The sequence below is a fragment of the Pan troglodytes genome, chromosome 21, assembly GCF_028858775.2.
Source record: "Pan troglodytes isolate AG18354 chromosome 21, NHGRI_mPanTro3-v2.0_pri, whole genome shotgun sequence".
In the NCBI taxonomy this organism is placed as follows: Eukaryota; Metazoa; Chordata; class Mammalia; order Primates; family Hominidae; genus Pan; species Pan troglodytes.
This window is the reverse complement of record NC_072419.2, coordinates 9,113,279-9,141,066: the sequence shown is the minus strand read 5'-3', so window position 1 is coordinate 9,141,066 and position 27,788 is coordinate 9,113,279. Positions and strand designations below refer to the sequence as shown.

General features: G+C 43.6%; 2 protein-coding genes across 7 annotated transcripts in view; both read left to right on the top strand.

The window, feature by feature from the left end:
• Positions 1-170: 170 nt before the first annotated feature.
• ZNF343 (zinc finger protein 343) lies at positions 171-27,619 on the top strand. 6 transcript variants are annotated; one of them, XM_063803242.1, is made up of 7 exons: positions 588-865; positions 9,038-9,124; positions 15,394-15,660; positions 15,861-15,919; positions 16,615-16,741; positions 22,678-22,800; positions 24,783-27,619. In XM_063803242.1, the coding sequence occupies exons 3-7, from the start codon at positions 15,543-15,545 to the stop codon at positions 26,273-26,275; spliced, it is 1,920 nt and encodes a 639-aa protein (XP_063659312.1). In that variant the 5' UTR covers positions 588-865; positions 9,038-9,124; positions 15,394-15,542; the 3' UTR covers positions 26,276-27,619. The 6 variants fall into 6 exon arrangements, with proteins under 6 accessions (XP_003316864.1, XP_016792814.1, XP_063659312.1 ...); XM_063803241.1 differs by having other exon boundaries at positions 817-946; XM_003316816.6 differs by lacking the exon at positions 22,678-22,800 and having other exon boundaries at positions 171-865; positions 24,780-27,619.
• SNRPB (small nuclear ribonucleoprotein polypeptides B and B1) overlaps positions 620-27,788 on the top strand; it is a 47,297-nt gene continuing 20,128 nt past the window's right edge. Inside the window, 5 exon segments of the mRNA NM_001280532.1 lie at positions 620-865; positions 9,038-9,124; positions 15,394-15,660; positions 15,861-15,919; positions 16,615-16,741. The gene's annotated coding sequence lies outside the window, so the exon portion shown is untranslated.

The following is a 27,788-nucleotide window of genomic DNA, read 5'->3' as shown; positions in this document are numbered from 1 at the left end:
CCCTAATTGCCGTGCTGCAGAAGGTACCAGCGTAGCCCAGTTTTAAAAATATTATTAGTTTTAAAATATATACATTTAACTCCTGGGCTCAAGCCATCCTCCAGCCTCAGCCTCAGCCTCCCTCGGGGTTACAGGAATCCCAGGCGCGCGCCACCGCGCCCGGCTCTAGTAGCCCAGATCTGAACCGGGATCTTAGATAAGAGGCCAGAGAGCCAGACTCCAGCCTGAGTGAAGCTTCCACCCTCCAGAAACTGGATGAGAGTCTGTCACTAACTTTGAGGACTTCGACAAGAGGAAGGTGACTACAGGCCACCCACAGGAGTGCACTGGTGTTGAGGGTAAGGGTTCAACTGAGACGCTGGGAGGCGGCTTTGCCCTGCCTGTGTGTCATAGGCAACACGAAGTCGAATCTACATAGTGCTCACGCAAGGTAGTTCGCGTGCTATGGAGCCTCAGCCCAGGGAATTCAGGTGGTCTGGTGCAGTAAACTCCACCCAACACACGCCTGACAGCGCGTTGCTCCCGCTACATTCGCCAATCGGAAATGACTTCTCTCGTTGACCCCAGCTTCCGGAAGCGCCTGCGGAAGCTGCCGCAGAGGCTTGTGGGGAGTGTAGTCTTTTTTTTGCAGAATGGGCCAAGGGGACAGAGACTTCACTCGGGAGCCAGAACCTGTTTTCAACATGGGTATTTTAAGAAGAGACGGAGAGGCTGTCACTGCAGTGGTCACTGTCCTGGAAAAGTAACCGTTGCACGGCCCAGAAGTGGCTCTGTGGCGGCCAATGGGAGCCGAAGCCTGCGAGGATGTTGGGAACTGTAGTTCTGGCGTCGGTCGGCGGCCGAGGTCCCGGGCACGCTGGCTCTGGTGAGCGCGGCCTCCGCGGCTCCTCGGCCCCAGGATGCCCTCTCTCGTGGGGAAAGGAGGGTCGGGAAAGGCCGAGCGTAGGTTAGGACGCGGGGTAGAGTGTGGCCGATGGGGAGTGCGGGTTGGAGATATTTGGTTTTTGGAGGAGGGGGCGCGGCTCGCGGTGCTCATTGGGGCGAGGCGATGGGGTGAGGCCCTGCTTGCCTGGACCTCCGCGGACCTTTTTTCCCCCCGGGGGGACGAGAGTGACGTAGAACTCTAATGCCTGTCTTGAACCAGGCGGGATTATTCTGGGTCAACCCGTTTTCGAATACGGAGGGCGGCCCCAGTCGTGCGTCCTGGGGTTTATTTGGGCTGTGGGGTTGAGTTCTGCCAGGGCCAAATGGACCAACCTTCCCGCGGCTGGGGTGGGGACGTGGCTAGGTCCGCACATCCCTGGGTGGTTTTTGGCTGGGGAGCGTCTTGAGTCCTGCATCACCGAGTTTTTCTGTTTTTTGGGTGGGGCTGGATATGTCCCGAGTGGAGACCGGGGTGGTTAGGGGGAGGCCGTCTCAGGCCCTGATGCTTGATGGGCCTTGGTTTATTAGGGGTTGGGGGGTTGGAAGTGGAGGTGAGCTTGACGTGGTCAAAATATCCTGAGAGGGCCTGGGCGAGTGTCTTGAGTCAGGAGTCCCTGGGGTTTTTAGGGAGGTGAGGGAGGTTTCGTCCTCTGATAGTGGTGGGCTGTATCACTCTGACAGGCATCTAGGCAGCTCTTTTGAATGAGGGCAGGCCTTTTCTCTGGGACCTGTTGTCTCAAGGTGTGTCATGTGGGAGGTGCCCCCTGTGCTTTGTGGCAAAGTTCCTGGGTTTGGTCGTCATCTGGGTGGCCCGTCTGGCTGACTCCTTTCCTGGACTGCTTTTCCCTCACATGTTAGGGCCAAACATCTGGTGTGGGGCTGTGAAGGGTTAGGTATGGTGGGGAACTCTGACGGCTTCTAGTCAACAATCCAAATCACTTCTGGCATATGGTGAGTTCTGGATATCAGGCGTTTAATTTTATTTTTAATTTTTTCGTAGGGACAAATTTTAAACCTACCTAGTAGAGCTATTCAGTGAACTGCCACGGACCTGTCACCAGATTCCACATTTGTTAACTCATGGCCAATTTTGTTTCATCTACATCCCCTCAACCCTATGTGTGGATACACTTTGAGAATTGTCAGACCCCACAGGGATTGGTCATTGCTGACATCATTACTGGCCCAGCTGGCTAAGCGTGTGGCGCTCCACAGCTAGACTTCAAATCTAGGCACTTTCTAGCATTGTCAATTTGAGGAAGGTGTAGAACTCATGGAGCTTTGGGGAGGTAAAACTTGCATGGTGTCTGGAATTGTCTCTGGTATACAGTAAGAGTTTAGTAAGTGTTAACTATTACTAATAGTATTATAATTTGAGGCCCATAGGCATTAAAGGGATAAATATGTAATAGCAGCTTGTCAGGGCAGACTGTATTCTGATGTCCCCACGTGGCTCTGTCCCCACGTGGCTCTGTCCCCTAGAAGCTGTTTACATTATTCTCTTCTCTGACAGATCTGAGGCTTATTTTGTTAAAGGAAAAGGAGGCCTGCTCTTTTTTTTTTTTTTTTTTTTTTGAGACACAGTTTCACTCTTGTTGCCCAGGCTGGAGTGCAGTGGCGCGATCTCGGCTCACCGCAACCTCCACCTCCCGGGTTCAAGTGATTCTTCTGTCTCAGCATCCCGAGTAGCTGGGATTACAGGTGTGCGCCACCATGCCCAGCTAATTTTGTATTTTTGGTAGACACGGGGTTTCTCCATGTTGGTCAGGCTGGTCTCGAACTCCTGACCTCAGGTGATCTGCCTGCCCCGGGCCTCCCAAAGTGCTGGGATTACAGGCATGAGCCACCGCTCCCGGCTGGCCCTATCATTTTATTTTTTTATCTTTTTTTTTTTTTTTAAATTATACTTTAAGTTCTAGGGTACATGTGCGCAACGTGCAGGTTAGTTACATATGTATACATGTTCCATGTTGGTGTGCTGCACCCAGTAACTCATCATTTAACATTAGGTATATCTCCTAATGCTATCCCTCCCTGCTCCCCTCACCCCACAACAGGCCCCGGGGTGTGATGTTCCCCTTCCTGTGTCCATGTGTTCTCATTGTTCAATTCCCACCTATGAGTGAGAACATGCGGTGTTTGGTTTTTTGTCCTTGTGATAGTTTGCTGAGAATGACGGTTTCCAGCTTCATCCATGTCCCTACAAAGGACATGAACGCATCATTTTTTATGGCTGCATAGTATTCCATGGTGTACATGTGCCACATTTTCTTAATCCAGTCTATCATTGTTGGACATTTGGGTTGGTTCCAAGTCTTTGCTATTGTGAATAGTGCCGCAATAAACATACGTGTGCATGTGTCTTTATAGCAGCATGATTTATAATCCTTTGGGTATATACCCAGTAATGGGATGGCTGGGTCAAATGGTATTTCTAGTTCTAGATCCCTGAGGAATCGCCACACTGACTTCTACAATGGTTGAACTAGTTTACAGTCCCACCAACAGTGTAAAAGTGTTCCTATTTCTCCACATCCTCTCCAGCACCTGTTGTTTCCTGACTTTTTAATGATCGCCTTTCTAACTGGTGTGAGATGGTATCTCATTGTCATTTTGATTTGCATTTCTCTGATGGCCAGTGATGATGGGCATTTTTTCCTGTGTCTTTTGGCTGCATAAATGTCTTCTTTTGAGAAGTGTCTGTTCATATCCTTCACCCACTTGCTGATGGGGTTGTTTTTTTCTTGTAAATTTGTTTGAGTTCATTGTAGATTCTGGATATTAGCCCTTTGTCAGATGAGTAGATTGGAAAAATTTTCTCCCATTCTGTATAGGTTGCCTGTTCACTCTGATGGTAGTTTCTTTTGCTGTGCAAAAGCTCTTTAGTTTAATTAGATCCCATTTGTCAATTTTGGCTTTTGTTGCCATTGCTTTTGGTGTTTTAGACATGAAGTCCTTGCCCATGCCTATGTCCTGAATGGTATTGTCTAGTTTTTCTTCTAGGGTTTTTATGGTTTTAGGTCTAACATTTAAGTCTTTAATCCATCTTGAATTAATTTTTGTGTAAGGTGTAAGGAAGGGATCCAGTTTCAGCTTTCTACATATGGCTAGCCAGTTTTCCCAGCACCATTTATTAAATAGGGAATCCTTTCCCCATTTCTTGTTTTTGTCAGGTTTGTCAAAGATCAGATGGTTGTAGATATGCAGCATTATTTCTGAGGGCTCTGTTTAGTTCCATTGATCTATATCTCGGTTTTGGTACCAGTATCATGCTGTTTTGGTTACTGTAGCCTCGTAGTATAGTTTGAAGTCAAGTAGCGTGATGCCTCCAACTTTGTTCTTTTTGCTTAGGATTGACTTAGGGCTGTTTTTTGGTTCCATATGAACTTTAAAGTAGTTTTTTCCAATTCAGTGAAGAAAGTCATTGGTAGCTTGATGGGGATGGCATTGAATCTATAAATTACCTTGGGCAGTATGGCCATTTTCACGATATTGATTCTTCCTACCCATGAGCATGGAATGTTCTTCCATTTGTTTGTATCCTCTTTTATTTCATTGAGCAGTGGTTTGTAGTTCTCCTTGAAGAGGTCCTTCACGTCCCTTGTAAGTTGGATTCCTAGGTATTTTATTCTCTTTGAAGCAATTGTGAATGGGAGTTCACTCATGATTTGGCGCTCTGTTTGTCTGTTATTGGTGTATAAGAATGCTTGTGATTGTTGCACATTGATTTTGTATCCTGAGACTTTGCTGAAGTTGCCTATCAGCTTAAGGAGATTTTGGGCTGAGACAATGGGCTTTTCTAGATATACAAGCATGTCGTCTGCAAACAGGGACAATTTGACTTCCTCTTTTCCTAATTGAATACCCTTTATTTCCTTCTCCTGCCTGATTGCCCTGTCCAGAACTTCCAACAATTATGTTGAATAGGAGTGGTGAGAGAGGGCATCCCTGTCTTGTGCCAGTTTTCAAAGGGAATGCTTCCAGTTTTTGCCCATTCAGTATGATATTGGCTGTGGGTTTGTCATCGATAGCTCTTATTATTTTGAGATACGTCCCATCAATACCTAATTTATTGAGAGTTTTTAGCATGAAGGGTTGTTGAATTTTGTCAAAGGCCTTTTCTGAATCTATTGAGATAATCATATGGTTTTTGTCGTTGGTTCTGTTTATATGCTGGATTATGTTTATTGATTTGCATATGTTGAACCAGCCTTGCATCCCAGGGATGAAGCCCACTTGATCATGGTGGATAAGCTTTTTGATGTGCTGCTGGATTTGGTTTGCTAATATTTTATTGAGGATTTTTGCATCGATGTTCATCAGGGATATTGGGTCTAAAATTTTATGTTGTTGTTGTGTCTCTGCCAGGCTTTGGTATCAGGATGATGCTGGCCTCATAAAATGAGTTAGGGAGGATTCCCTCTTTTTCTATTGCTTGGAATAGTTTCAGAAGGAATGGTACCAGCTCCTCCTTGTACCTCAGGTAGAATTCGGCTGTGAATCCATCTGGTCTTGGACTTTTTTTGGTTGGTAAGCTATTAATTATTGCCTCAATTTCAGAGCCTGTTATTGGTCTATTCAGAGATTCAACTTCTTCCTGGTTTAGTCTTGGGAGGGTGTATGTGTCCAGGAATTTATCCATTTCTTCTAGATTTTCTAGTTTATTTGTGTAGAGGTGTTTATAGTATTCTCTGACGGTAGTTTGTATTTCTGTGGGATCAGTGGTGATATCCCCTTTATCATTTTTTATTGAGTCTATTTGATTCTTCTCTCTTTTCTTCTTTATTAGTCTTGCTAGCGGTCTATCAATTTTGTTGATCTTTTCAAAAAACCAGCTCCTGGATTCACTGATTTTTTGAAGGGTTTTTTGTGTCTCTATTTCCGTCAGTTCTGCTCTGATCTTAGTTATTTCTTGCCTTCTGCTAGCTTTTGAATGTGTTTGCTCTTGCTTCTCTAGTTCTTTTAATTGTGATGTTAGGGTGTCAATTTTAGATCTTTCCTGCTTTCTCTTGTGGGCATTTAGTGCTATAAATTTCCCTCTACACACTGCTTTGAATGTGTCACAGAGATTCTGTTATGTTGTGTCTTTGTTCTCGTTGGTTTCAAAGAACATCTTTATTTCTGCCTTCATTTCATTATGTACGCAGTAGTCACTCAGGAGCAGGTTGTTCAGTTTCCATGTAGTTGAGCGGTTTTGAGTGAGTTTCTTAATCCTGAGTTCTAGTTTGATTGTACTGTGGTCTGAGAGACAGTTTGTTATAATTTCTGTTCTTTTACATTTGCTGAGGAGTGCTTTACTTCCAACTATGTGGTCAATTTTGGAATAAGTGTGGTGTGGTGCTGAGAAGAATGTATATTCTGTTGATTTGGGGTGGAGAGTTCTGTAGATGTCTATTAGGTCTGCTTGGTGCAGAGCTGAGTTCAATTCCTGGATATCCTTGTTAACTTTCTGTCTTGTTGATCTGTCTAATATTGATAGTGGGGTGTTAAAGTCTCCCATTATTATTGTGTGGGAGTCTAAGTCTCTTTCTAGGTCTCTAAGGACTTGCTTTATGAATCTGGGTGCTCCTGTGTTGGGTGCATATATATTTAGGATAGTTAGCTCTTTTTGTTGAATTGATCCATTTACCATTATGTAATGGTCTTGTCTCTTTTGATCTTTGTTGGTTTAAAGTCTGTTTTATCAGAGACTAGGATTGCAACACCTATCTTTTTTTGTTGTCCATTTGCTTGGTAGATCTTCCTCCATCCATTTATTTTGAGCCTATGTATGTCACTACATGTGAGATGGGTTTCCTGAATACAGCACACTGATGGGTCTTGACTCTTTATCCAGTTTGCCAGTCTGTGTCTTTTAATTGGAGCATTTAGCCCATTTACATTTAAGGTTAATATGGTTATGTGTGAATTTGATCCTGTCATTATGATGTTAGCTGGTTATTTTGCTTGTTAGTTGATGCAGTTTCTTCCTAGCCTCAATGGTCTTTACAATTTGGCATGTTTTTGAGGTGGCTGGTACCGATTGTTCCTTTCCATGTTTAGTGCTTCCTTCAGGAGGTCTTTTAGGGCAGGCCTGGTGGTGACCAAATCTCTCAGCATTTGCTCGTCTGTAAAGTATTTTATTTCTTCTTCACTTATGAAGCTTAGTTTGGCTGGATATGAAATTCTGGGTTGAAAATTCTTTTCTTTAAGAATGTTGAATATTGGCCCCCACTCTCTTCTGGCTTGTAGAGTTTCTGCTGAGAGATCAGCTGTTAGTCTGATGGGCTTCCCTTTGTGGGTAACCCGACCTTCCTCTCTGGCTGCCCTTAACATTTTTTCCTTCATTTCAACTTTGGTGAATCTGACAATTATGTGTCTTGGAGTTGCTCTTCTCGAGGAGTATCTTTGTGGCATTCTCTGTATTTCCCGAATTTCAGTGTTGGCCTGCCTTGCTAGGTTGGGGAAGTTCTCCTGGATAATATCCTGCAGAGTGTTTTCCAACTTGGTTCCATTCTCCCCATCACTTTCAGATACACCAATCAGACATAGATTTGGTCTTTTCACATAGTCCCATATGTCTTGGAGGCTTTGTTTGTTTCTTTTTATTCTTTTTTTCTCTAAACTTCTCTTCTTGCTTCATTTCATTCATTTGATCTTTTGATCACTGATACCCTTTCTTCCAGTTGATCAAGTCGGCTACTGAGGCTTGTGCATTCGTCACGTAGTTCTCGTGCCATGGTTTTCAGCTCCATCAGGTCCTTTAAGGACTTCTCTGCATCGGTTATTCTAGTTAGGCATTCGTCTAATTTTTTTTCAAGGTTTTTAACTTCTTTGCCATGGGTTCGAACTTCCTCCTTTAGCTCAGAGTAGTTTGATTGTCTGAAGCCTTCTTCTCTCAACTTGTCAAAGTCATTCTCCATCCAGCTTTGTTCTGTTGCTAGTGAGGAGCTGCATTCCTTTGGAGGAGGAGAGGCACTCTGATTTTTAAGAGTTTCCAGTTTTTCTGCTCTGTTTTTTCCCCATCTTTGTGGTTTTATCTACCTTTGGTCTTTGACGATGGTGACATACAGATGGGATTTTGGTGTGGATGTCCTTTCTGTTTGTTAGTTTTCTTTCTAACAGGACCTTCAGCTGCAGATCTGTTGGAGTTTGCTGGAGGTCCACTCCAAACCCTGTTTGACTGGGTATCAGCAGCAGAGGCTGCAGAACAGTGGATATTGGTGAACAGCAAATGTTGCTGCCTGATCATTCCTCTGGAAGTTTTGTCTCAGAGGAGTACCCGTCCGTGTGAGGTGTCAGTCTGCTCCTACTGGGGGGTGCCTCCCAGTTAGGCTACTCAGGGGTCAGGGACCCACCTGAGGAGGCAGTCTGTCCATTCTCAGATCTCCAACTGCGTGCTGGGAGAACCAATACTCTCTTCAAAGCTGTCAGACAGGGACATTTAAGTCTGCAGAGGATTCTGCTGCCTTTTGTTTGGCAATGCCCTGCCCCCAGAGGTGGAATCTACAGAGGCAGGCAGGCAGGCCTCCTTGAGCTGCAGTGGGCTCCACCCAGTTCGAGCCTCCTGGCCGCTTTGTTTACCTACTCAAGCCTCAGCAATGGCGGGCGCCCCTCCCCCAGCCTCGCTGCCGCCTTGCAGTTTGATCTCAGACTGCTGTGCTAGCAATGAGCGAGGGTCCGTGGGCGTAGGACCCACTGAGCCAGGCGCGGGATATAATCTCTCGGTGTGCCGTTTGCTAAGACCATTGGAAAAGCGCAGTATTAGGGTGGGAGTGACCCAATTTTCCAGGTGCCCTCTCTCACCCCTTTCTTTGACTAGGAAAGGAATTCCCTGACCCCTTGCACTTCCCGGGTGAGGCAGTGCCTCACCCTGCTTCGGCTAACACTCGGTGCGCTGCACCCACTGTCCTGCACCCACTTTCTGACACTCCCCAGTGAGATAAACCCGGTACCTCAGTTGGAAATGCAGAAATCACCTGTCTTCTGTGTCACTCGCGCTGGGAGCTGTAGACTGGAGCTGTTCCTATTCGGCCATCTTGGCTCGTCTCATTTTAAACTTGGGGATTTCTAGCCTCCATATCTGGGTGGTAGGAGACAATCCTGAATCTCACACTGCCTGTTTCATCCTCAGGTCCACCTTCTCCAATCCCTGCCTGCTGGGAGAGGATGATCTCTTGAGAAAGGAAAGACTTCTGTGCTCCCGAGAACCTCCTATCAGGTAGGTACCACTTACCTTTCACATTCCCATAGTGTCTTTTCTGCTCGAAACCATGGCTGTATTTCCTTTGCCCGTCTGACATCTTGTACCCTGAAGTGTTCCAATTGAGGCTCAAGTCCTTGCTTGTTTTTCTACAATACTGGGGTGATTTTAAGGGCAAGGATCTCCACAGGGAATATTACCCCAGACTGGTACTCTCATTCAGGTTACCACCGTCCTTGCCCCAGCCATATTTCATCCTGGCTGCTGGATTCCCAGGGATTTGTCAGCTACTGTGAAATAAAAAATGATGGTAATTAGCATTTATCGGGCCATTGTTCTGTGCCAGGAAACTGGGTTTATAGTCTCCACAATATTTTAAACTCTCAACAATTTGAAAGTTAGGAATCAGAACTCTGAATTGATAGAAGAAGAAGTGGCATGTTAAGAGGTTAAGAAATTTACTTGTGTAATATGACCGGGTTGGGTAGAATTAGGATTTAGAGCTTCCTCAGTTATCAACATTCTATAATCCCTGTTTCATTGAGCCCCCCACCCCCTCATTTTCTTGTTTTTGCTGCTGGAGTATTTGGAAGGAAATCCCAGACATCACATAATTTTACCTATAAATATTATCATATGCATTTCCAACAGAGAAGGACTATTTGTTAAAAATGTAACCATAATATTACCACATTCAACAAAATCGACAGTAATTCCTTAATGTCTTAACTCTAGATTGTTTTAAAATCTGCCCATTTCTTCTACAAAAGTGCTATTGCTTAGTTCAAACTGTACACACTTAACAATTCAGGTAAGAACTATAAGAGGGAGAAGTATCTGGAATTCAGCAAGGCCAATTCTCCCACTCCCTTTTCTCTTTACCTGTTGATGATTTCTGTTAATGACCGTGTCTCCATCCCTGGTCACCAGCCGGAGCTCTGAGTCTTTCTTGCCACCCTGTTCTTCCTGAAATTCTCATCCTTCTAATTAGTGATGGAGTCCTCTCAATTCTACCTTGGAATACCCCTTTATTATTTTCCCCTCATCTCACTGTTGTGCTACCCAAATTTTCATCTTTTCTCCACATTCTAGTTCACCTTCCACCCTGCCTTTTAAGTTGCTCCTCTGAAGGAAAAATAAGGATCATGCCACTCACCTACTCAAGAGGGCCATTTCTTATTACCTACCTCCAACTCTGTCCAAACTCAATAATTAGAGTGTGAGGCCACATGCGGTGGCTCACGCCTGTAATCCCAGCACTTTGGGAGGCTGAAGTGATGGATCACTTGAACTCAGCCTGGGCAACATGACAAAACCCCGTCTCTACTAAAAATAGAAAAATTATCTGGGCATGGTGCTGCACACCTGTGGTCCCAGCTACTCAGGAGGCTGAGATGGGAGGATGGCTTGAGCCTGGAAAGTGGAGGTTACAGTAAGCTGAGATCACACCACTGCGCTTCAGCCTGGGTGTGGGCTCTGGAGACAGATTGCCTAGATTCAAAGCCTGTCTTCACCGCACATTAGCTGTGTAACCTTGGAGACATTATTTCACTCTCTGTGCTTTCTACTGCTCATCTGTATAATGGAGAAAATAATAGTGCCCATCTCAGGGAGTTGTGAGGAAGAAATGTGGTAATTCCTATACAGCCTGGCAGATAATTCCTATAAGGTAGTGCCTGGCACATAGTATATGCTTACTAAATATGGACTGGGATTGTTAATATTGATATCTGATGAATATCTGAATTATCTCTTAGCTCACCTTTTCAGTCTTGTCCCTACCACTTACTCCCTTCGTTGTAGTGCCCTTCTAGCTGTGTGGGAATAGATTCCATTCTGTGCTGTTTTATTCCTCTGTGGTTTTCAACTTGGCAATTGAACTCCTATTGATTTAGTCACACATTTACTCCATTGCAAAGCATGCCTTGATTTTCTCAGGGAAAGTTGCCCTCAGCCTCTTCTTTAGCACCAAAGCACTTTTTATTTTTTTGGAGACGGAGTTTTGCTCTTTTTGCGCAGGCTGGAGTGCAATGGCACTATCTTGGCTCACCGCAACCTCCGTCTCCTGGGTTCAAGTGATTCTCCTTTCTCAGCCTCCCAAGTAGCTGGGATTATAGGCATGCGCCACCACGCCCGGCTAATTTTGTATTTTTAGAGGAGACAGGGCTTCTCCGTGTTGGTCAGGCTGGTCTTGCCCTCCTGACCTCAGGTGATCCACCCGCCTCAGCCTCCCAAAATGCTGGGATTACAGGCGTGAGCCACCACGCCTGGCCTGAAGCACTTTATATATGAGTACTTTCCCTTACTGGACCGTGAAGTGGCTCTTTAAGGATCAGGGACCTCTTGCTCATTTTGGGCCACTGACACAGTGCCTAACAACTAGCAGGACTAAAGAAGTCTTTGTGAGCATTTGAGCAGCCCGGCTTCCTGGCCGTGGAGGAGCCATATGGAGGAGCCATATGAAGGAGCCGGGGCGGGTGGGTACGGGGGGTTCAGATTGAGAAGTAGGTTGGGCCATTATTAAGAAAGGCCAGGATACCAAGTTAGTGAGTTGGACTCACTCTGTGGCCATCAGGGAACCACTTGAAGGTTTCGAGCTACTTTTGAGTGTGATCTCTCCCTTCAGCTATTACCCCATTTCTCTGCTTTCCTTTATTGCAAAACTCCCCAAAAGAATGGTCTATACTTGTTGCCTCCAGTTCTATTTTTCCATTCTGTTTTAAATCCTTTTGTAGCTCACCCTCCAGAAACTGTTCTTGTCAAGGTCACCAGCAGCCACTACTGTGCTAAACACAGGAATGAATTTCCAGTCTTTATTTTACTCTGTCTTCTTGGCAGCAATTCCTGTGGTCGATCTCTTCTTCCTCCTTGACACACCTTGTCACTTGGCTCCAGTACTGTATGTACCTCTCCTTTTCTTCCCTCCCTCACAGGCTACTTCTCTGTCTTCCTTGACGGTTCTTTTTTTCCCTGGCCTCCTAACTGTGGAGTCCTCCAGAGCTTAGTCCTTGACAATTCCTCCATCTTCCTCCTCTGCCTTGGTGATCTCCTCCACTCTGAGGACTTTAAATCCATCTATATGACTCTAGCGCTGTCCTCTTCCTTCCCCTCCAGTGTTGGATGACTAATTGCCTACTTGTAATCTCCACTTGGATCTGTATTTAGCATCTCAAACCTAGTCTCAAACATCAAACTTTGTTCTTCTCCCCCAAAATTTGCTCCAGTTATAGCTTTCCTCACACCTGTTGATGGTAAATTTTTTTTTTTTAGACAGAGTTTTGCTTTTGTTGCCCAGGCTGGAGTGCAGTGGTGCGATCTCGGCTCACCGCAACCTCTGTCTCCCGGGTTCAAGCAATTCTCCTGCCTCAGCCTCCCGAGTAGCTGGGATTACAGGCATGTGCCACCATGCCCAGCTAATTTTGTATTTTTAGTAGAGATGGGGTTTCTCCATGTTGGTCAGGCTGGTCTCAAACTCCCGACCTCAGGTGATCTGCCCACCTCGGCCTCCCACAGTGCTGGGATTAAAGGCATGAGTCACCGTGCCTGGCTGATGGTAAGTCTTATCCTTCCAACTGCTCCAGGCAAAAATATTAGAATTGTCTTTGATTTTTTTTCATCTCACAACTGACATACAATAAGGAAATTCAGGATGTGATTGCTATTTACCACCTCCACTGTGTCCACTTTCGTCCAAACCACCATTATCTCCCACCTGAATTATTTCAACAGCCTTTACAGGATTTCCTTGCTTCTCTCCTTGTTCCCTGTCCCCTTTGTCTGTTCCTAGTCTACCAGCCAGAGACATCTTTTAAAATGTAAATCCAAGTTTGTTATTCCTCTGCTCCAAATCCTCCAATGGCTTCTCATTTCCCTCCACATCAAAACCAGCATGCTCAAGGCTGCACATGACCTGTGCCCTGGTACCGCTGTCGTTGACTGCTCTTAACTGCCACCACTGTGTTTCACTTACACCCTCCTGCCACAGTGAACTTGTTATTTCTGAAATAGCAGGGCTCACTCCTGCCCTAGGGCTGGTTTCTTTCCTTATAGTTCCACTGACGCAGTTGCCCACATGAATCACTCCCTCACATTGTTCAAATCTCAAGTAATCACCTTTAAAAGGCTTTCCTTAAATACTCGATTTAAAATTGCAACTCCTCCAGTCTCTGCCACTGGATCCTTCTGGTGCCCTCAGTACTTATCACCGTCTGATATCTTGTGTCTTTTCTGAGGTATATATATTTTTTGTCCATCTCCTTGCCCCTAAACCCCACTAAAATGGCAGCTACACGAGTGCTGGTATTTTTTCTGTTGCATTTGTGGCAGTGTCCCAAATGTTGGAATACTGCACTTAGTAGCCGGGCATGGTGGCTCACGCCTGTAATCCCAGCGCGTTGGGAGGCCGAGGCAGACGGATCACAAAGTCAGGAGTTCGAGACCAGCCTGGCCAACATGGTGAAACCCCATCTCTACTAAAAATTCAAACAATTAACTGGATGTGGTGGCAGGTGCCTGTAATCCCAGGTACTTGGGAGGCTGAGGCAAAAGAATCACTTGAACCTGGGAGGCGGAGGTTGCGGTGAGCCAAGATTGCACCACTGCACTCCAGCCTGGGCAACAGGGTGAGACTCTGTCTCAAAAAAAAAAAAGAAAAAAGAAAAAAAAAAAGTCTGCACTTAGTACAGATCTTGCTTTATAACTGTTAGCTACAGATACTAGTGTTACTAGGAGAAAGGCTTTGTCAGCTTCAGCTACGTTATACTGCAGGTACTATAGGTTGGCGTTAGCTTTGTACCATGACTTTCTACAGTAGAACCACAGTCCCTCTGGGGACATGCTGTTCTCAGAACAAAAGAAATGGTGGAATTACGCAATGCTTAGAAATGGCATCGTCGCTTTCACTCACATTCATTTTCCAAGGCAAGTTACAAGGTCAAGCCTGATGTCTGGGACAGGGAAGTACCATCCTTTTATAGGGCAACAAATAATTGGGAACGATGATAAAATCTACCACAAAGGCCTCTTTTATTCTAATCACTGGAATTATATTAGCAAAAAGACCGAGAAGCATTTCATCTTACAAGAAGCTTCACAGTTTAGTAAAGACAGTCACGTAAATAGAGAAATTGCAATATGGTATGATGTCCAGGTTGGACAGAAGAGGGAGTGGTCATCTCTACCTATGGTGTTGAGGGATGAATTACAAGAGCTGCTTAGAGACCCCAGCTAGTCTCAGAAAGGTACTAGGCAACAATAGGCCTGTAGCCATTTGGGCTGAAATCCTGGACAGCGTCTGAGGAGCTTTTGAAGGTGGCATAGCTCCTAATACCACCTGCCTTCTTTGGTACCACATCAGTGTAGGACTTTGACTTGGGCCCATCAGGATACACAAATGCACATCTGTGGTAAGGTCATGTGGTAGACATGCATAGCAATGGAAGCTAGGAGGTTATCTCTTCAGAGTAATTGTGAGAACTGGAGCTCTCCCTTAACTAAGAAGGACTGAGTTTTGATCTCCTAAACTCACAATACAGGGACATAGGGATTTTTTTTTTTTTTCTTGAGACAGGGTCTTACTCCTGCCGTCCAGGCTAGAGTGCAATGGCATGATCTCAGCTCACTGCAGCCTCGACTTCCCGAGCTCAGGTGATCCTCCCACCTCAGCCTGCTGAGTAGCTGGGACTACAGGCGCACACCACCATGCCCAGCTGATTTTTGTATTTTTCGTAGAGATGGCATTTCGCTATGTTGTCCAGACTGGTCTTGAGCTCCTGAGCTTAAGTGATTAGCTTGCCTTGGCCTCCCAAAGTACTGAGATTACAGGTGTGAACCACTGTGCCCATCCAAGACACAAGGAACTGAATATAGATGGAACCTTGGGTTGGGGCAGGGGAATCAGAAGCTGAGTTCTGCACGCCCCAGTTGGTCTACAGGAAACAGTCAGAGGCTCTTTCTCCACAGGCATTATGCTATATTCTGTCTTCTCTCTGACTCAGGCTTCAGGTAGTAGCAGAGACTGATCCAAAACATAGAGTTTGAATGTGAGGTACAGAGGCAGAAGAAGTAAAGTTTGAGAGCTAAGGGAGAGCGGCAGAACACAAGCAGGAGGGCCTAGAAATGAAGGTAGAGTGAATGAAGGTAGAAAATCCAGGGAACCCATGTAGATGGAGACTCCGTGTTTGTTGAATGAGGAGGGTGTGAGAGGACAGGATCCCTGTTGAAGAGGCATAGGCCTAGGGCCCACAATAAAAGCCCCAGCAATAGCAAATTGCTTCTTCATCCCACAGGTCCTGGCTGCAGGGAAACAAGCTGGGCTTTTTATAATTAAGGTTGGAAGAAGTCACCACAGGCAGCAGAACTCCATCTTGAGATGAAATAACATCTACCTGGACCTCTGGCAGAATTTCAAGGCACACACTGGGCTGACTCTGGCGCCATGATGTTGCCTTATCCTTCAGCACTGGGAGATCAATACTGGGAAGAGATTTTGCTTCCAAAGAATGGGGAAAATGTAGAGACTATGAAGAAATTGACCCAAAATCATAAAGCGAAAGGTGAGAATTGTTGAGGGAGCTGGAGAGATGAAGAGGAAGCCAAGGCTCCAGGTTCACCTGAAAATGCTTCAGAGGTCACCTCTGAGTGAAGTGACTACTTCCTTCATCCTAAGGCTCAGAAGAGCTGCTCAGGGAGCGTCATGGTGAGGGGTGGGGGGTGGGGGGGTCTGGTTTCTCATAGCTTCTTTTTCTTTCTCTAGGCTTGCCTTCTAATGATACTGACTGCCCCCAGAAAAAGGAGGGAAAGGCCCAAATAGTGGTGAGTTGGGGTTACATTTTTTTTTTTTTTCCTGAAGTGCTGGCTCATTTTCCAGAGAACAGACATATATTCTCTTTCTTGGGAAGGGAAAAGGCGGTCAACATCTGGGTAGATGAGTGAAGCATTAGGCTTTCTTGAAAAAAGTTGTTAAAGCACATAGCAAAGACAGGGATTTTACAGATCCCATTTAGTAACCTGAGCTTTTAAAAAATGCTCATTCCAGACCCCATCTGTTCACTCCCATTTTTCTCTGTAATCCAAGTTTTCTTCCATTCTCTCCTCTAAATCTTTACCACTCCCTACTGCCCAGCACAAGCCCCAAGTCCATGATGCTTTTGTTCCTTCTGCAGCCCATTCTCTGCTGTTTCATCTCTGAATTCCTTCATTATGAATCCTCAAAGTCACTGTCTTAAACACAGCCTGAGGTTTACAAATTAATTCACAAATCATTTCTCCGGTGAAATCATATATGTCAAGGGCCTAGAATGTGTTCTGTGCTCAGTTATGCTCCTCACAGGTTTTAACAGAAAGCCAGGCAGACAGTAGTGCTCAGAAGAACTTCATATGGAGAACCATATATTCTGACGAATTACATCAACTTGCATATCCAGGCTCTCCAGGGTCACCAGCTGTGCTCCACACACAGGGAAGATTGACGGTGGCTTGCTATACATTAATTTACTGGTTGTTTGTAGGTACCAGTTACATTCAGGGATGTGACTGTGATCTTCACAGAAGCAGAATGGAAGAGACTGAGTCCAGAGCAGAGGAATCTATACAAAGAAGTGATGCTGGAGAATTACAGGAATCTTCTCTCATTGGGTAAGGGTGTGTTCTTTCCTTTCCTTCATTAATTCAGTAGAGATTTACTGATCACCTAATATGTACCACAAAAAAATGTTCTAGATACTTACAACACATTAGTAAACAAAATCGTAATCCCTGCCTCCATGGGGCTTACTTTCTAGTGTAAGGAGACAGACAACAAACAAAAAGCCTCATATACAGGGATATTATAATATGGTATGTTAAAAAGTGATAAGTGCAACATAGTAAAAAATAATGAAATAAGGCAGGATAAAGGGGTATTGGGTGTGGTAGGGTGGCTGGCTGAAGTTTAAAACTGGGTATTTGAAATCAGTGAAGAAGTAATATTTGTCTAAAGACATAATGTGGTGAGGAGGTTAGAACTGTAGGTATCTAGTGTAAGAGCATTTCAGGTGAAGGGAATTATTGACACGAAGACCTTAATGAAGGGATGTACCTGCCCAGTATATGAAGCTGCAAGGAGGCAAGCAAGGCTGGGGGCATGGTTTGCAAGGGGGAGAGTAGGGAGAGATGCAGCTCTGTGACATAAGTTAAAATTAAGAGTCAAGTTTATTGTGGTTTGGGGGTTTCATAAACTATGTTTTTTTCTTTTTCATTTGTTTACAAACCTAAACGAGGTCAGGAGATCGAGACCATCCTGGCCAACATAGTGAAATCCCATCTCTACTAAAAATACAAAAATTAGCTGAGCATGGTGGCTTGTGCCTGTAATCTCAGCTACTTGGGAGCCTGAGGCAGGAGAATCACTTGAACCAGGGAGTCAGAGGTTGCAGTGAGCCGAGATTGTGCCGTTGCACTCCAGCCTGGTGACAGAGTGAAACTCAGTCTGAAAAAAAAAAAAAAAAAAAAATTATTTAAATCTGGGTTGATAAATGTTATCAATTGCAACATAACTCTAGATCAGGGGTTGGCCAACTTTTTCTGTAAAGGGCCAAACAATAACTGTTTTTACAGGTGATAAGCCCTCTGTAACAACCCTTAACTTGCCATTGAGTTGCAGCCATAAACAGTACGTGAATGGATGAGCATTGATATGTTCCAATAAAACTTTCTTTATAGACACTGAAATTTGAATTTAATATAATGTTTATGTATCATGAAATATTACTACTCTTTTTACTTTTTTCTAGCCATTTAAAAATGTAAAAACCATTCTTAGCTTGTAGGTGATACAAAAACAGAGGACTGGATTTAGCTTGTGGGTAGTCATTTTCCACTCCTTGTTCTAGATCAGTGCTGTCTAGTAGAAATATAATGTGAGCCACATAGGTAAGTTTAAATTTCCTAGTAACCACACTTTTACAAGTATAACTACAGGTGAAATCAACTTTAAGACTATATATATTATTTAATCCAATATATTAAAATATCATTTCAACATGAAATTAACATAAAACTTATTAATTAGGTATTTTACTTAGTTTTTTGTACTGTCTTTGAAACCTGGTTGTATTTTACACTTAGAGCACATCTTAGTTCAGATTAGCCACGTTTCAAGTGCTCAGTGAACACATGGCCAGTGGCTGCTATACTGGATAGTACTGTTCTAGATATTCCTGTGTTTCTAGATAAAACATGTAGAGAAGAATCACATTTTTGGAGACACAAACCAGTTTCAGGGAGGAGTTTCTTTGGGAGTTTGCTCCAAATGGCGTGGCTGTTTCCCTGATATGATTTAATCAGATTTACTTTATTCCATTTTCATCTTCTTTGATGTGTTTTGATCTGATTCGCTCTGGTTTGAACTAGCGCCCATCTGACCTGGCTCCATCTAAATCAGTGTAGATTCATCCATTTCGGACTCGTTCTGTGTGTGTTTTTCCTTTTTATAATTTTTGTAAATGGTTTTGTGTGTTTTGATTTGGCCTTAGCTGGTTAGTCCAACTAGGTTTTGTTTTTATTTTTCTCTGGTCATACTGTTTTCTCTTCCACTGTTAATACATATAACTGATTCAGAGGAAAATGTTAAAAATGACCTGGTTCATAGCCAAGTGTGGTGGCGGGCACCTGTAATCCCAGCTACTCAGGAGGCTGAGGCAGGAGATTCACTTGAACCCAGGAGGTGGAGGTTGCAGTGAGCTGAGATCATGCCATTGCACTCCAGCCTGGGGAACAAGAGCAAAACTCCATCTCAAAAAAAGCAAAAAACAAAAAAACCCCCATAAAACAGCAAACAAACAAACAAACACACAAACAAATGACCTAATTCAAATGAATCTTGATATTGAAAACCTGGATCCCAACTGCATTCCTTGAAATTGTTTCCTGTGTCTTGCTTGACACCATAATGTTCCGCAGTCTCCAGCCTCTTACGTCTCTCTTTTGGGCTATTCTCTTCCTTCTTTTTCTTTTCTTTGGACTGCAGGGGTCCATAGGAGTTAGTGTCACATACTCCTTTTCTGTGTTAATATTCACACCCTTTAACAATTTGTGAACTTTAATGATTTTCCCCATCACACATTATAATGAAGCCATTATCTATCGCTATCTCACCTGTGCTTCATCCCCATATTTCTCCTTGCCTGCAACCACAAGTTTATTCTCAAAGTTATAAAAACTTGAGAGCATACTGTTTTTCCTCCTAAACCAGTCTCTCTTTTTCTTTCCTCTTTCCGTTTTCCCCTTTTTTCCCTTTTTCCCCTTTCCCCTTTCCTTTTCTTTCCTTCTTTTATTTTATTTTATTTCTTTTTTTTCAGACAGGGTTTTGCCATGTTGTCCAGGCTGGTCTCGAACTCTTGGGCTTAAGCAATCCACCCACCCCAGCCTCCCAGAGTGCTGGGATTGCAGGTGTGAGCCATGGCCCGGCCCGAGTCTCTTTTTCTCTCTTTCTTCACATATTCATGTTAATGTCTTTTCTTCAAGGGCATTGTTAGAAATAATGGGCCAATTCTTTCTGAAATAATCTTTAAAGCCTTCACAGGGGAGACAATTTAATAAGCTTAGGCCAGATAATACTGTGATAAACAACCCCAATACTTTAGTGGCTTATAATAGCAAATGTTCATTTCTCACATTACCTCTTGGTTACTTCAGGTGTGGTTCAGCTATTTTGGTTCTGGGATCCAAGCAAAAGGAGCAGTTTCTGTCTGGATCATGGGGTTCTCAAGGTATAGGGAAAAAGAGCAATGATGGGACCACATCCTGGCTCTTAAAACTTGTTTGAAAGTGCATTAACTTCCCACTAACCTTCATTGGCCAAAGCAAATCCCACAGCTAAGTCTGATGTCCTCGTGGTGGGAAAGAGAATCCTTCTTCAGAGATGGGCTCAGTGGGGAGGAACAGCAGATATTATGAGCAAAATACAGTTTGCTATAAGAGGGTAGCTTAGGTTGAATCTTAGAAATAAGTGTTCGTAGGGCTGATAGGTCAAGGAGGAACATGAATTATCTAGACTTAATAGTTATTAACACATTACCAGCTTGCATTATCATTCACTTCTCCCTTTCTGGCCAAATTATTTCCAAGTTAATTCTAAATATCACGACACCCTTAAATATACCACATTTCTCTAAAAAGTGAAAATGGATTCTTACATAACCACAATACCATTACTACGTTCAACAAAGTTAATGGTATCTAATACGAAATCTGTGTTCAAATTTCTTTGATTTAAAAAAAATTTATATATATTTTGAGACAGGGTCTCATGTCTGTCATCCAGGCTGGAGTGCAGTGGCACGATCATAGCTCACTGCAGCCTCGACTTCCTGGACTCAGGTGATTCTCCCACCTCAACCTTCCTAGTAGCTGGGACTACAGGTGCATGCCACCATGCCAGCTAATTGTTTGTATTTTTAGTAGAGGCAGGGTTTTGCCATGTTGCCCAGGCTGGTCTCAAGCTCCTGGTCTAAAGTGATCCACCTGCGTGGGCATCCCAAAGTGCTGGGATTACAGGTGTGAGCCACAATGCACGGCCTCATAAAATATTTTTATAGATTAAAATCAGGTTGTCACTTATCCCTAAGGTAATTCATAAAGTTAACATGTCCCAATAAAGCAGTGAAATTCTTTTCTGAAATTCACATGGAAAAATAAAGGTGGAAAAATAGGCAAGAATACACTGAAAAATAAAAGCTCTAACAGGGTACTATCCTTATCAGACACTAAAATATGCTACAAAACCTTTAGAATTAAAATGTGTCCTTTGAGTTGAAGCTGCAATGAGAAAATAAAGAAAGAAAACATTGTGGTGCTGGCCCATGACTAGACAAATAGACCAGTGGAATCAGGGAGCAAGTCAAGAAGTCAACCCAAGTACTTAATGGAACTTTGTTATGTGATGAAGGTGGCATCTCAAATTGCTGGAGTAAAGATGGGCATTTTAATAAATGGTGTTGGGCAACTAGATATCCATTTGGAAAAACATAACATTGGACCATATACCACACACCATACACAAGAAGAATCCCAAATGACTAGAGATCTAAATGTGAAAAATTAAACCGTAAACACACTAGGGTAGGATGGGGGTAAATATTCTACCACCTGGACATAGGAAAAGGTTTTCTAAATTTGGCTAAAAATCCAGATGCCTAGAAGAGAAGAGGATAAGTTTGACACTGTAAGCAAAGTCAAAAGAAAGGACTAATTTCCAGGAAATATTTGCCACATACAGTATATCACATATAAAGAGTTATTTTCCATAACATGGAATGAATCTTAAAATTCAAAGAGAAGAACCCTAAAACCAGATAGGAAGAAAATAGGCAAAATACCTAAATAGACGATTCACAAAATAAAATATAACATTGTCCCTTAAATGTTTGAAAAGGTGTTCAACTTCACTTCTAATTAGATAAATGCAAATTAAAACTACACACCATTCTTAACATACCATTGGCAGCATTTGAAAAGGTTGACAGAACGCTTGGCTCAGCTGAGGGCTATAGGCAACCTTATACACTGCAGATGGCAATGCAGAAATGCTGCAGCCATTATGGAGGGAAATTTGGCAACATGTAACAAAACTATATATGCATATGCTTTGACCTGGCAATCCTACCTATAGGAATTTACCCTGAAGATTCATCTCCAAAGATATTACACTTGTACAAGGTTATTCATTGTAGCATTGTTTCTGTATAAAAGATCAGAGTAACCTAATTGCCCTTATGTAGTAAATTGGTTGAAGAAGTGATGATACATAACTTCCAAAATGGGGAAGAGCTCCTCTGAACTGATAGGGAGTAAATTCTTGGATATATTAAGTGAAAAGAGCCAAGTGCAAAGAGTGTTTTTAAAAGTGAGAAATTATGAGCATATGCATGTCTGTTTCTTCTTTTTTTCTTTTCCCACAAAGTAATACAGGGTTAATAAACCAGAAACTAATGAGATTGGTTAGCTGTGAGGTTATATGTGGGATTTGGCTGGAAGGCTATGGAAAGGAGAGGCATGCCCTTTCTGAATAGTTGTGCACTTTTGGAGCGTGTTAGTGTTTAAATACTCAAAGAAAGGAATTAAATCAACAAAAAGAGGGAAAATCCCTACAATCGAATACAAAGAGAAACAAATCTACCTAACTATGTTCCAAAATAATAACACGACCACAGGTAACGGGGGAAAACAACCCCGTTAAGAGAGAGCTTTGACCATACTCCATAGTAAAATGAGGGTTGGCAAACGAGGGTCTACAGGCCAAATCTGTCTCACTGCCTGTTTTTGTAAATAAAGTTTTTTTGGAACAATGAATTATTTATGGCTGCTTGTGTTATACAATGGCAGAGTTAAGCAGTCATGATAGAGACCATGTCACCTACAAACCCTAAAATATTTACTCTGGTTCTTTACAGAAAAAAATGGCCAACTCCTTCTCTATTGACAAAGAAGAAGTGCATGAACTATATGGACTATATTTTGTATATTTGTGTTTTGTAAGGATGTGGGTCCACAATTCTGAAACTATATTCCTTGCATTTTTTTTTTTTTTTAAGATGGAGTTTCGCTCTTGTTGCCCAGGCTACAGTGCAATCGTGCAATCTCGGCTCACCACAACCTTTGCCTCCCGGGTTCAAGCAATTCTCCTGCCACAGCCTCTCGAGTAGCTGGGATTACAGGCATGTGCCACCACGCCTGGCTAATTTTGTATTTTCAGTAGAGATGGGGTTTCTCCACATTGGTCAGGCTGGTCTGGAACTCCCGACCTCAGGTGATCCACCTGCCTCAGCCTCCCAGAGTACTGGCATGAGCCACTGCACCCGGCCTTATTCCTTGCATTTTAAGATTAAGCAAATGAGTAAATATATTGATGATGCAAGACAGATCTCTCAGCTATATAGTTCTTTAGAAATATATACTGAATTATTATATAGCAAAGGGGCATGATAGAAAACAGTTCTCAAAATGGCCTCAGTAAATCTAAATTATCTTTAGTGAAATGATGATACTTTCCTAGTAAGGCGTAGGGATTAGAATCATAATGAGTATACATGGGGTCCCTTTAACAGGGTGTTAAGTGTAAGGAGCTTTTGGTTCCAGTGTTTAACACAAAATAGACACAAATGAGATTTCTTCTCCTACTGAAATGCTTCTCAGTGATGTAGGGTGTTACATCACTGCCATATATATATTCAGACTGCAGTCTGAATGACTTGGTATGCTTCTAGATAATCCAAAAAGATGGCAGCGAATCACAGTCAAAATATCAAGGCAAAAAGTTCACGTCACAAAGTACCAGAATGACCACAAGTCTTATAAGAGATGACGGGTCAGAAATAGAAACAAATAATGAGTTACTTTGAGAACCCAAGTAAACCAAACAAACTCAGGGAGTGCTCAGTGACAGCAAGCAGAGCCTGATAGCTGCTGAGAGCCTCACCCATGGCAAGGCTGCCAGACAAGCAGCTTTGAGCACATACGGCTCAGTCTACACACAGCTGTGTTCCTCTGGCAGTCCAGCAGTTCCAGCACTGGTCAGTGCCTTGTCAGAGCAACCAAAGGGAAAACACATTGTCAAAAACTAAAACAAAGACCACAAAAGGTCAAAAAATCAAATGGCACAAATCACTTACTTAACAGGAAAGGAGACACAGCAGTGAAGAAATTCACTGTATAGTTTGGCAAGGGGGTAAAATAAAAGGTTTTACTGTTAGGGAGCAGTTTCATGATGGTTATGCTAATTAAGGTTTGAAAACTAGCATTCCGGATAGGATAGGATGAGTTTTTAAGGACAGATACAGTTGATTATAAAGATTCCAGTGTTCATTAGTTAGGCAGAAGTCTTCAATTAGGCCCAGTAGGGTCTGGGGCCAAGTACGTGGTCATTTCTCAGCATCAGTTGGATAGATCATGTTGCGATGAAATGCAACATCTAGTTTTGATATTTTGTAGGCAGGTGCTGCTGTAAATGAAAAGTTTTTCTTTTTACTGATTTATGAAAAGTGGAAAGAAAGGCAGATTTTGTTGTTTTGGCTTGGTGCCAGAATCCTAAAATCATGGACCATGTCTTTCTTGTTCATTACTGAATTCATAATACTTAGTAGAGAACCTAGTACTTTGGCATTTTCTAATAAGTCTTTGTTTACAGGTGGGCAGCCTGAAATTTATATTTGTTTTATATACAATAATTTCTTTAACCAGTATTCCATACACTTTCTCCTACATTCGGAAGCCCTCCAGAATGAGGGACTTTTTATGTCTATCAGACCCTTTTTTATATAATAAGAAAAGTCATGAAGGAGATTTCCACATGTGTCATAGAGACCACTATCTCCAAGCAGAACAGAGTTGTGGACAGTATATACCAATGTGAATGTCTATGGCTTAGGAGAAGGCTAACTATAATTGAAGCTGTTTACAGAGCAGAATACTCACTTGAGAGGTTCCTGGTTTCTCAAGATATTTTTGGTATGGATTTTCTGGATTGCAATAGAAAATGTGATGGAATGTAAAGGAATCATTGTTCAGAAGCAAATTGTGTTATACTTATATTATCAATTATAGGCATGGCAGTAAAACATTCTCTGTCCTAAGACGAGGCAGAACAACTCAGCAGCCCTACTTATGGCTACTCTAACTGAAAACTTTCATTCTTCAGCAGAACCAAAGCCAGAAATCTACACTTGTTCCTCCTGCCTTCTGGCCTTCTCCTGTCAGCAGTTCCTCAGTCAACATGTACTTCAGATCTTCCTGGGCTTATGTGCAGAAAATCACTTCCATCCAGGGAATTCTAGCCCAGGGCATTGGAAACAGCAGGGGCAGCAGTATTCCCATGTAAGGTGTTGGTATGAAAATGCAGAAGGTCAGGAGAGAGGAGGTGGCTCCAAACCCTGGTCTGCAAGGACAGAGGAGAGAGAAACCTCAAGGGCATTCCCCAGCCCACTCCAAAGACAGTCAGCAAGTCCTAGAAAAGGCAACATGGTGGTAGAAATAGAGCCCAGCTCAGCCCAAAGACCAAACCTTGTGCAGCTAGACAAAGGCTTGAAGGAATTAGAAACCTTGAGATTTGGAGCAATCAACTGTAGAGAGTATGAACCGGACCATAACCTGGAATCAAACTTTATTACAAACTCGAGGACCCTCTTAGGGAAGAAGCCCTACATTTGCAGTGATTGTGGGCGAAGCTTTAAAGATAGATCAACCCTCATCAGACACCATCGTATACACTCGATGGAGAAGCCTTATGTGTGCAGTGAGTGCGGGCGAGGTTTTAGCCAGAAGTCCAACCTCAGCAGACACCAGAGAACACATTCAGAAGAGAAGCCTTATTTGTGCAGGGAGTGTGGGCAAAGCTTTAGAAGTAAGTCCATCCTCAGTAGACATCAGTGGACTCACTCAGAGGAGAAGCCCTATGTTTGCAGCGAGTGTGGGCGAGGCTTTAGCGAGAAGTCATCCTTCATCAGACACCAGAGGACACACTCCGGTGAGAAACCCTATGTGTGCCTGGAGTGTGGACGAAGCTTTTGTGATAAGTCAACCCTCAGAAAACACCAGAGGATACACTCAGGGGAGAAGCCTTATGTTTGCAGGGAGTGTGGGCGAGGCTTTAGCCAGAACTCAGATCTCATCAAACACCAGAGGACACACTTGGATGAGAAGCCTTATGTTTGCAGGGAGTGTGGGCGAGGCTTTTGTGACAAGTCAACCCTCATCATACACGAGCGGACGCACTCTGGAGAGAAGCCTTATGTGTGTGGTGAGTGTGGCCGAGGCTTTAGTCGGAAATCACTCCTCCTTGTCCACCAGAGGACACACTCAGGGGAGAAGCATTATGTCTGCAGGGAGTGTAGGCGAGGTTTTAGCCAGAAGTCAAATCTCATCAGACACCAGAGGACGCACTCAAATGAGAAGCCTTATATTTGCAGGGAATGTGGGCGAGGCTTTTGTGACAAGTCAACCCTCATTGTACATGAGAGGACACACTCAGGAGAGAAGCCTTACGTGTGCAGTGAGTGTGGCCGAGGCTTTAGCCGGAAATCACTCCTCCTTGTCCACCAGAGGACACACTCAGGGGAGAAGCATTATGTTTGTAGGGAGTGTGGGCGAGGCTTTAGTCATAAGTCAAATCTCATCAGACACCAGAGGACACACTGACGGGAGAAACCTGTGTATGCAGGGGTCATGAACAAGACCTGAGTGACCAGTCAAGCCTCATGTTACCCCAGAGAGACACACGGGGAGTAGACCCTGTGTATGCAGATTGTGAGTGAAGTTCCAGAGATGTGTCAGCCCTTATCAGGCATGGGAGGGACACGTTCAGGAGAGGAGCCTTATGAGAATAGAGTATGGGCAACTGTAGCCATCAGTCAGCCTTGAGCATGCACAAAAGGACACACTTAGGAGAGAAGTTTATGTGTAGGGACTGTGGGAAGGCTTTAGCAATAATCAACATTTACCAAACATCCAATGACAGCCTCAGGGGAAAGCACCCTTGTCTGGGGAGTGTTGGTGAGCATCAGTAAGAGAATGGACACTCAGGCACAAAGTGGCCCTCAGGAAGGAGGTCTTTGTTTGTAGGATGTATGGGCAAAGCTTTTGTGATCACACACCACAGGGAGAATCTGCATGTGGGGACACTGTGGAGCTCTGCCCAGATGACCTTTTCAGGGGTAACACCCCAGCTGCTTGAGAGAACAGTGTTGCTGCTGGCAGAGATGCATTCCAGAGATGCACTCCGCTCTGGAACTCACTCTCAGCCACAGGGAGCTGCACGCACCACAGGGGCAGTGCACCTTTGCAGGGGTAGCTTCTGGCCCCAACCCTTGACTCAACGGGGACAACTCCAGAAGGTCATTCCAGATCCAGAGATCCCCATCGAACTGAAGGATCACTGGGTTGCAGACACATTGCAGGTCAGCTGCTTCCTCTGCCCAGTCCTGCCCTCACTCCCCAATGAATCCTCAATTTTCCGTCTCGTTGTCTCTCCAGATAATTGATTCTAAGACATGTTAGGTATATAAGGAGTGTAGATAAGGCTTCAGCCATGAGTCACCCCCCAATAAGCCCCAGAGTATATTGAATAGAAATTCTGCATGTCTGGGGAGAATGGACAAGGACTTAGGAAAAAGTCCTCACCAAAGAACAGCTTTTTTGGGACAAGCTTTACATGGGTGGGGAGGGAAAATGTGAAACACATTAGCAATAAGTTAAACCTCATCTTGTACTAAAGGAGGACACACTCAGGGAGAAGACCTCTGTGGGCAGGGCTTGTGGGTGGAGCTTCATCCCGATGTCACTCCTCAACTGACTTAGGAGGACAGTCTTGCTACCCCAAGTCACTACCTCACTCACCTCTGAGGGGTTTTCAGGAAATGTCTTGACTCCCCCATGTACTCTGTATGTGAGCGAAGATGGCAGTAACTGTTAAATAAGCATTCTTTTCTACTTTTTGGAATCAGATGAAATAAAAAAGTAGGCTTTATTTAAGTAATCAAAAAATGATCAACTTGTTTTATTTTCATATACCAGTTCTTTCCCGTGTTTTCTTATCCCTTTGTTTTAGTTCAAAATATCTTCAATAAGTTCAGGCTGTGTAGCTTGGCCACTCATCTGACTGAAAGGGTGCAAGGAATTCAAATTCACAGTCAGGGTTTCCTGAATAAATTCA

Coding starts and splice junctions, on each gene's coding strand:
- ZNF343 (XM_063803242.1), top strand. CDS start 15,543: ATGATGTTGCCTTATCCTTCAGCACTGGGAGATCAATACTGGGAAGAG. Junction 15,661..15,860: donor CCAAAATCATAAAGCGAAAG/GTGAGAATTGTT, acceptor TTCTTTCTCTAG/GCTTGCCTTCTAATGATACT. Junction 15,920..16,614: donor AGGGAAAGGCCCAAATAGTG/GTGAGTTGGGGT, acceptor GGTTGTTTGTAG/GTACCAGTTACATTCAGGGA.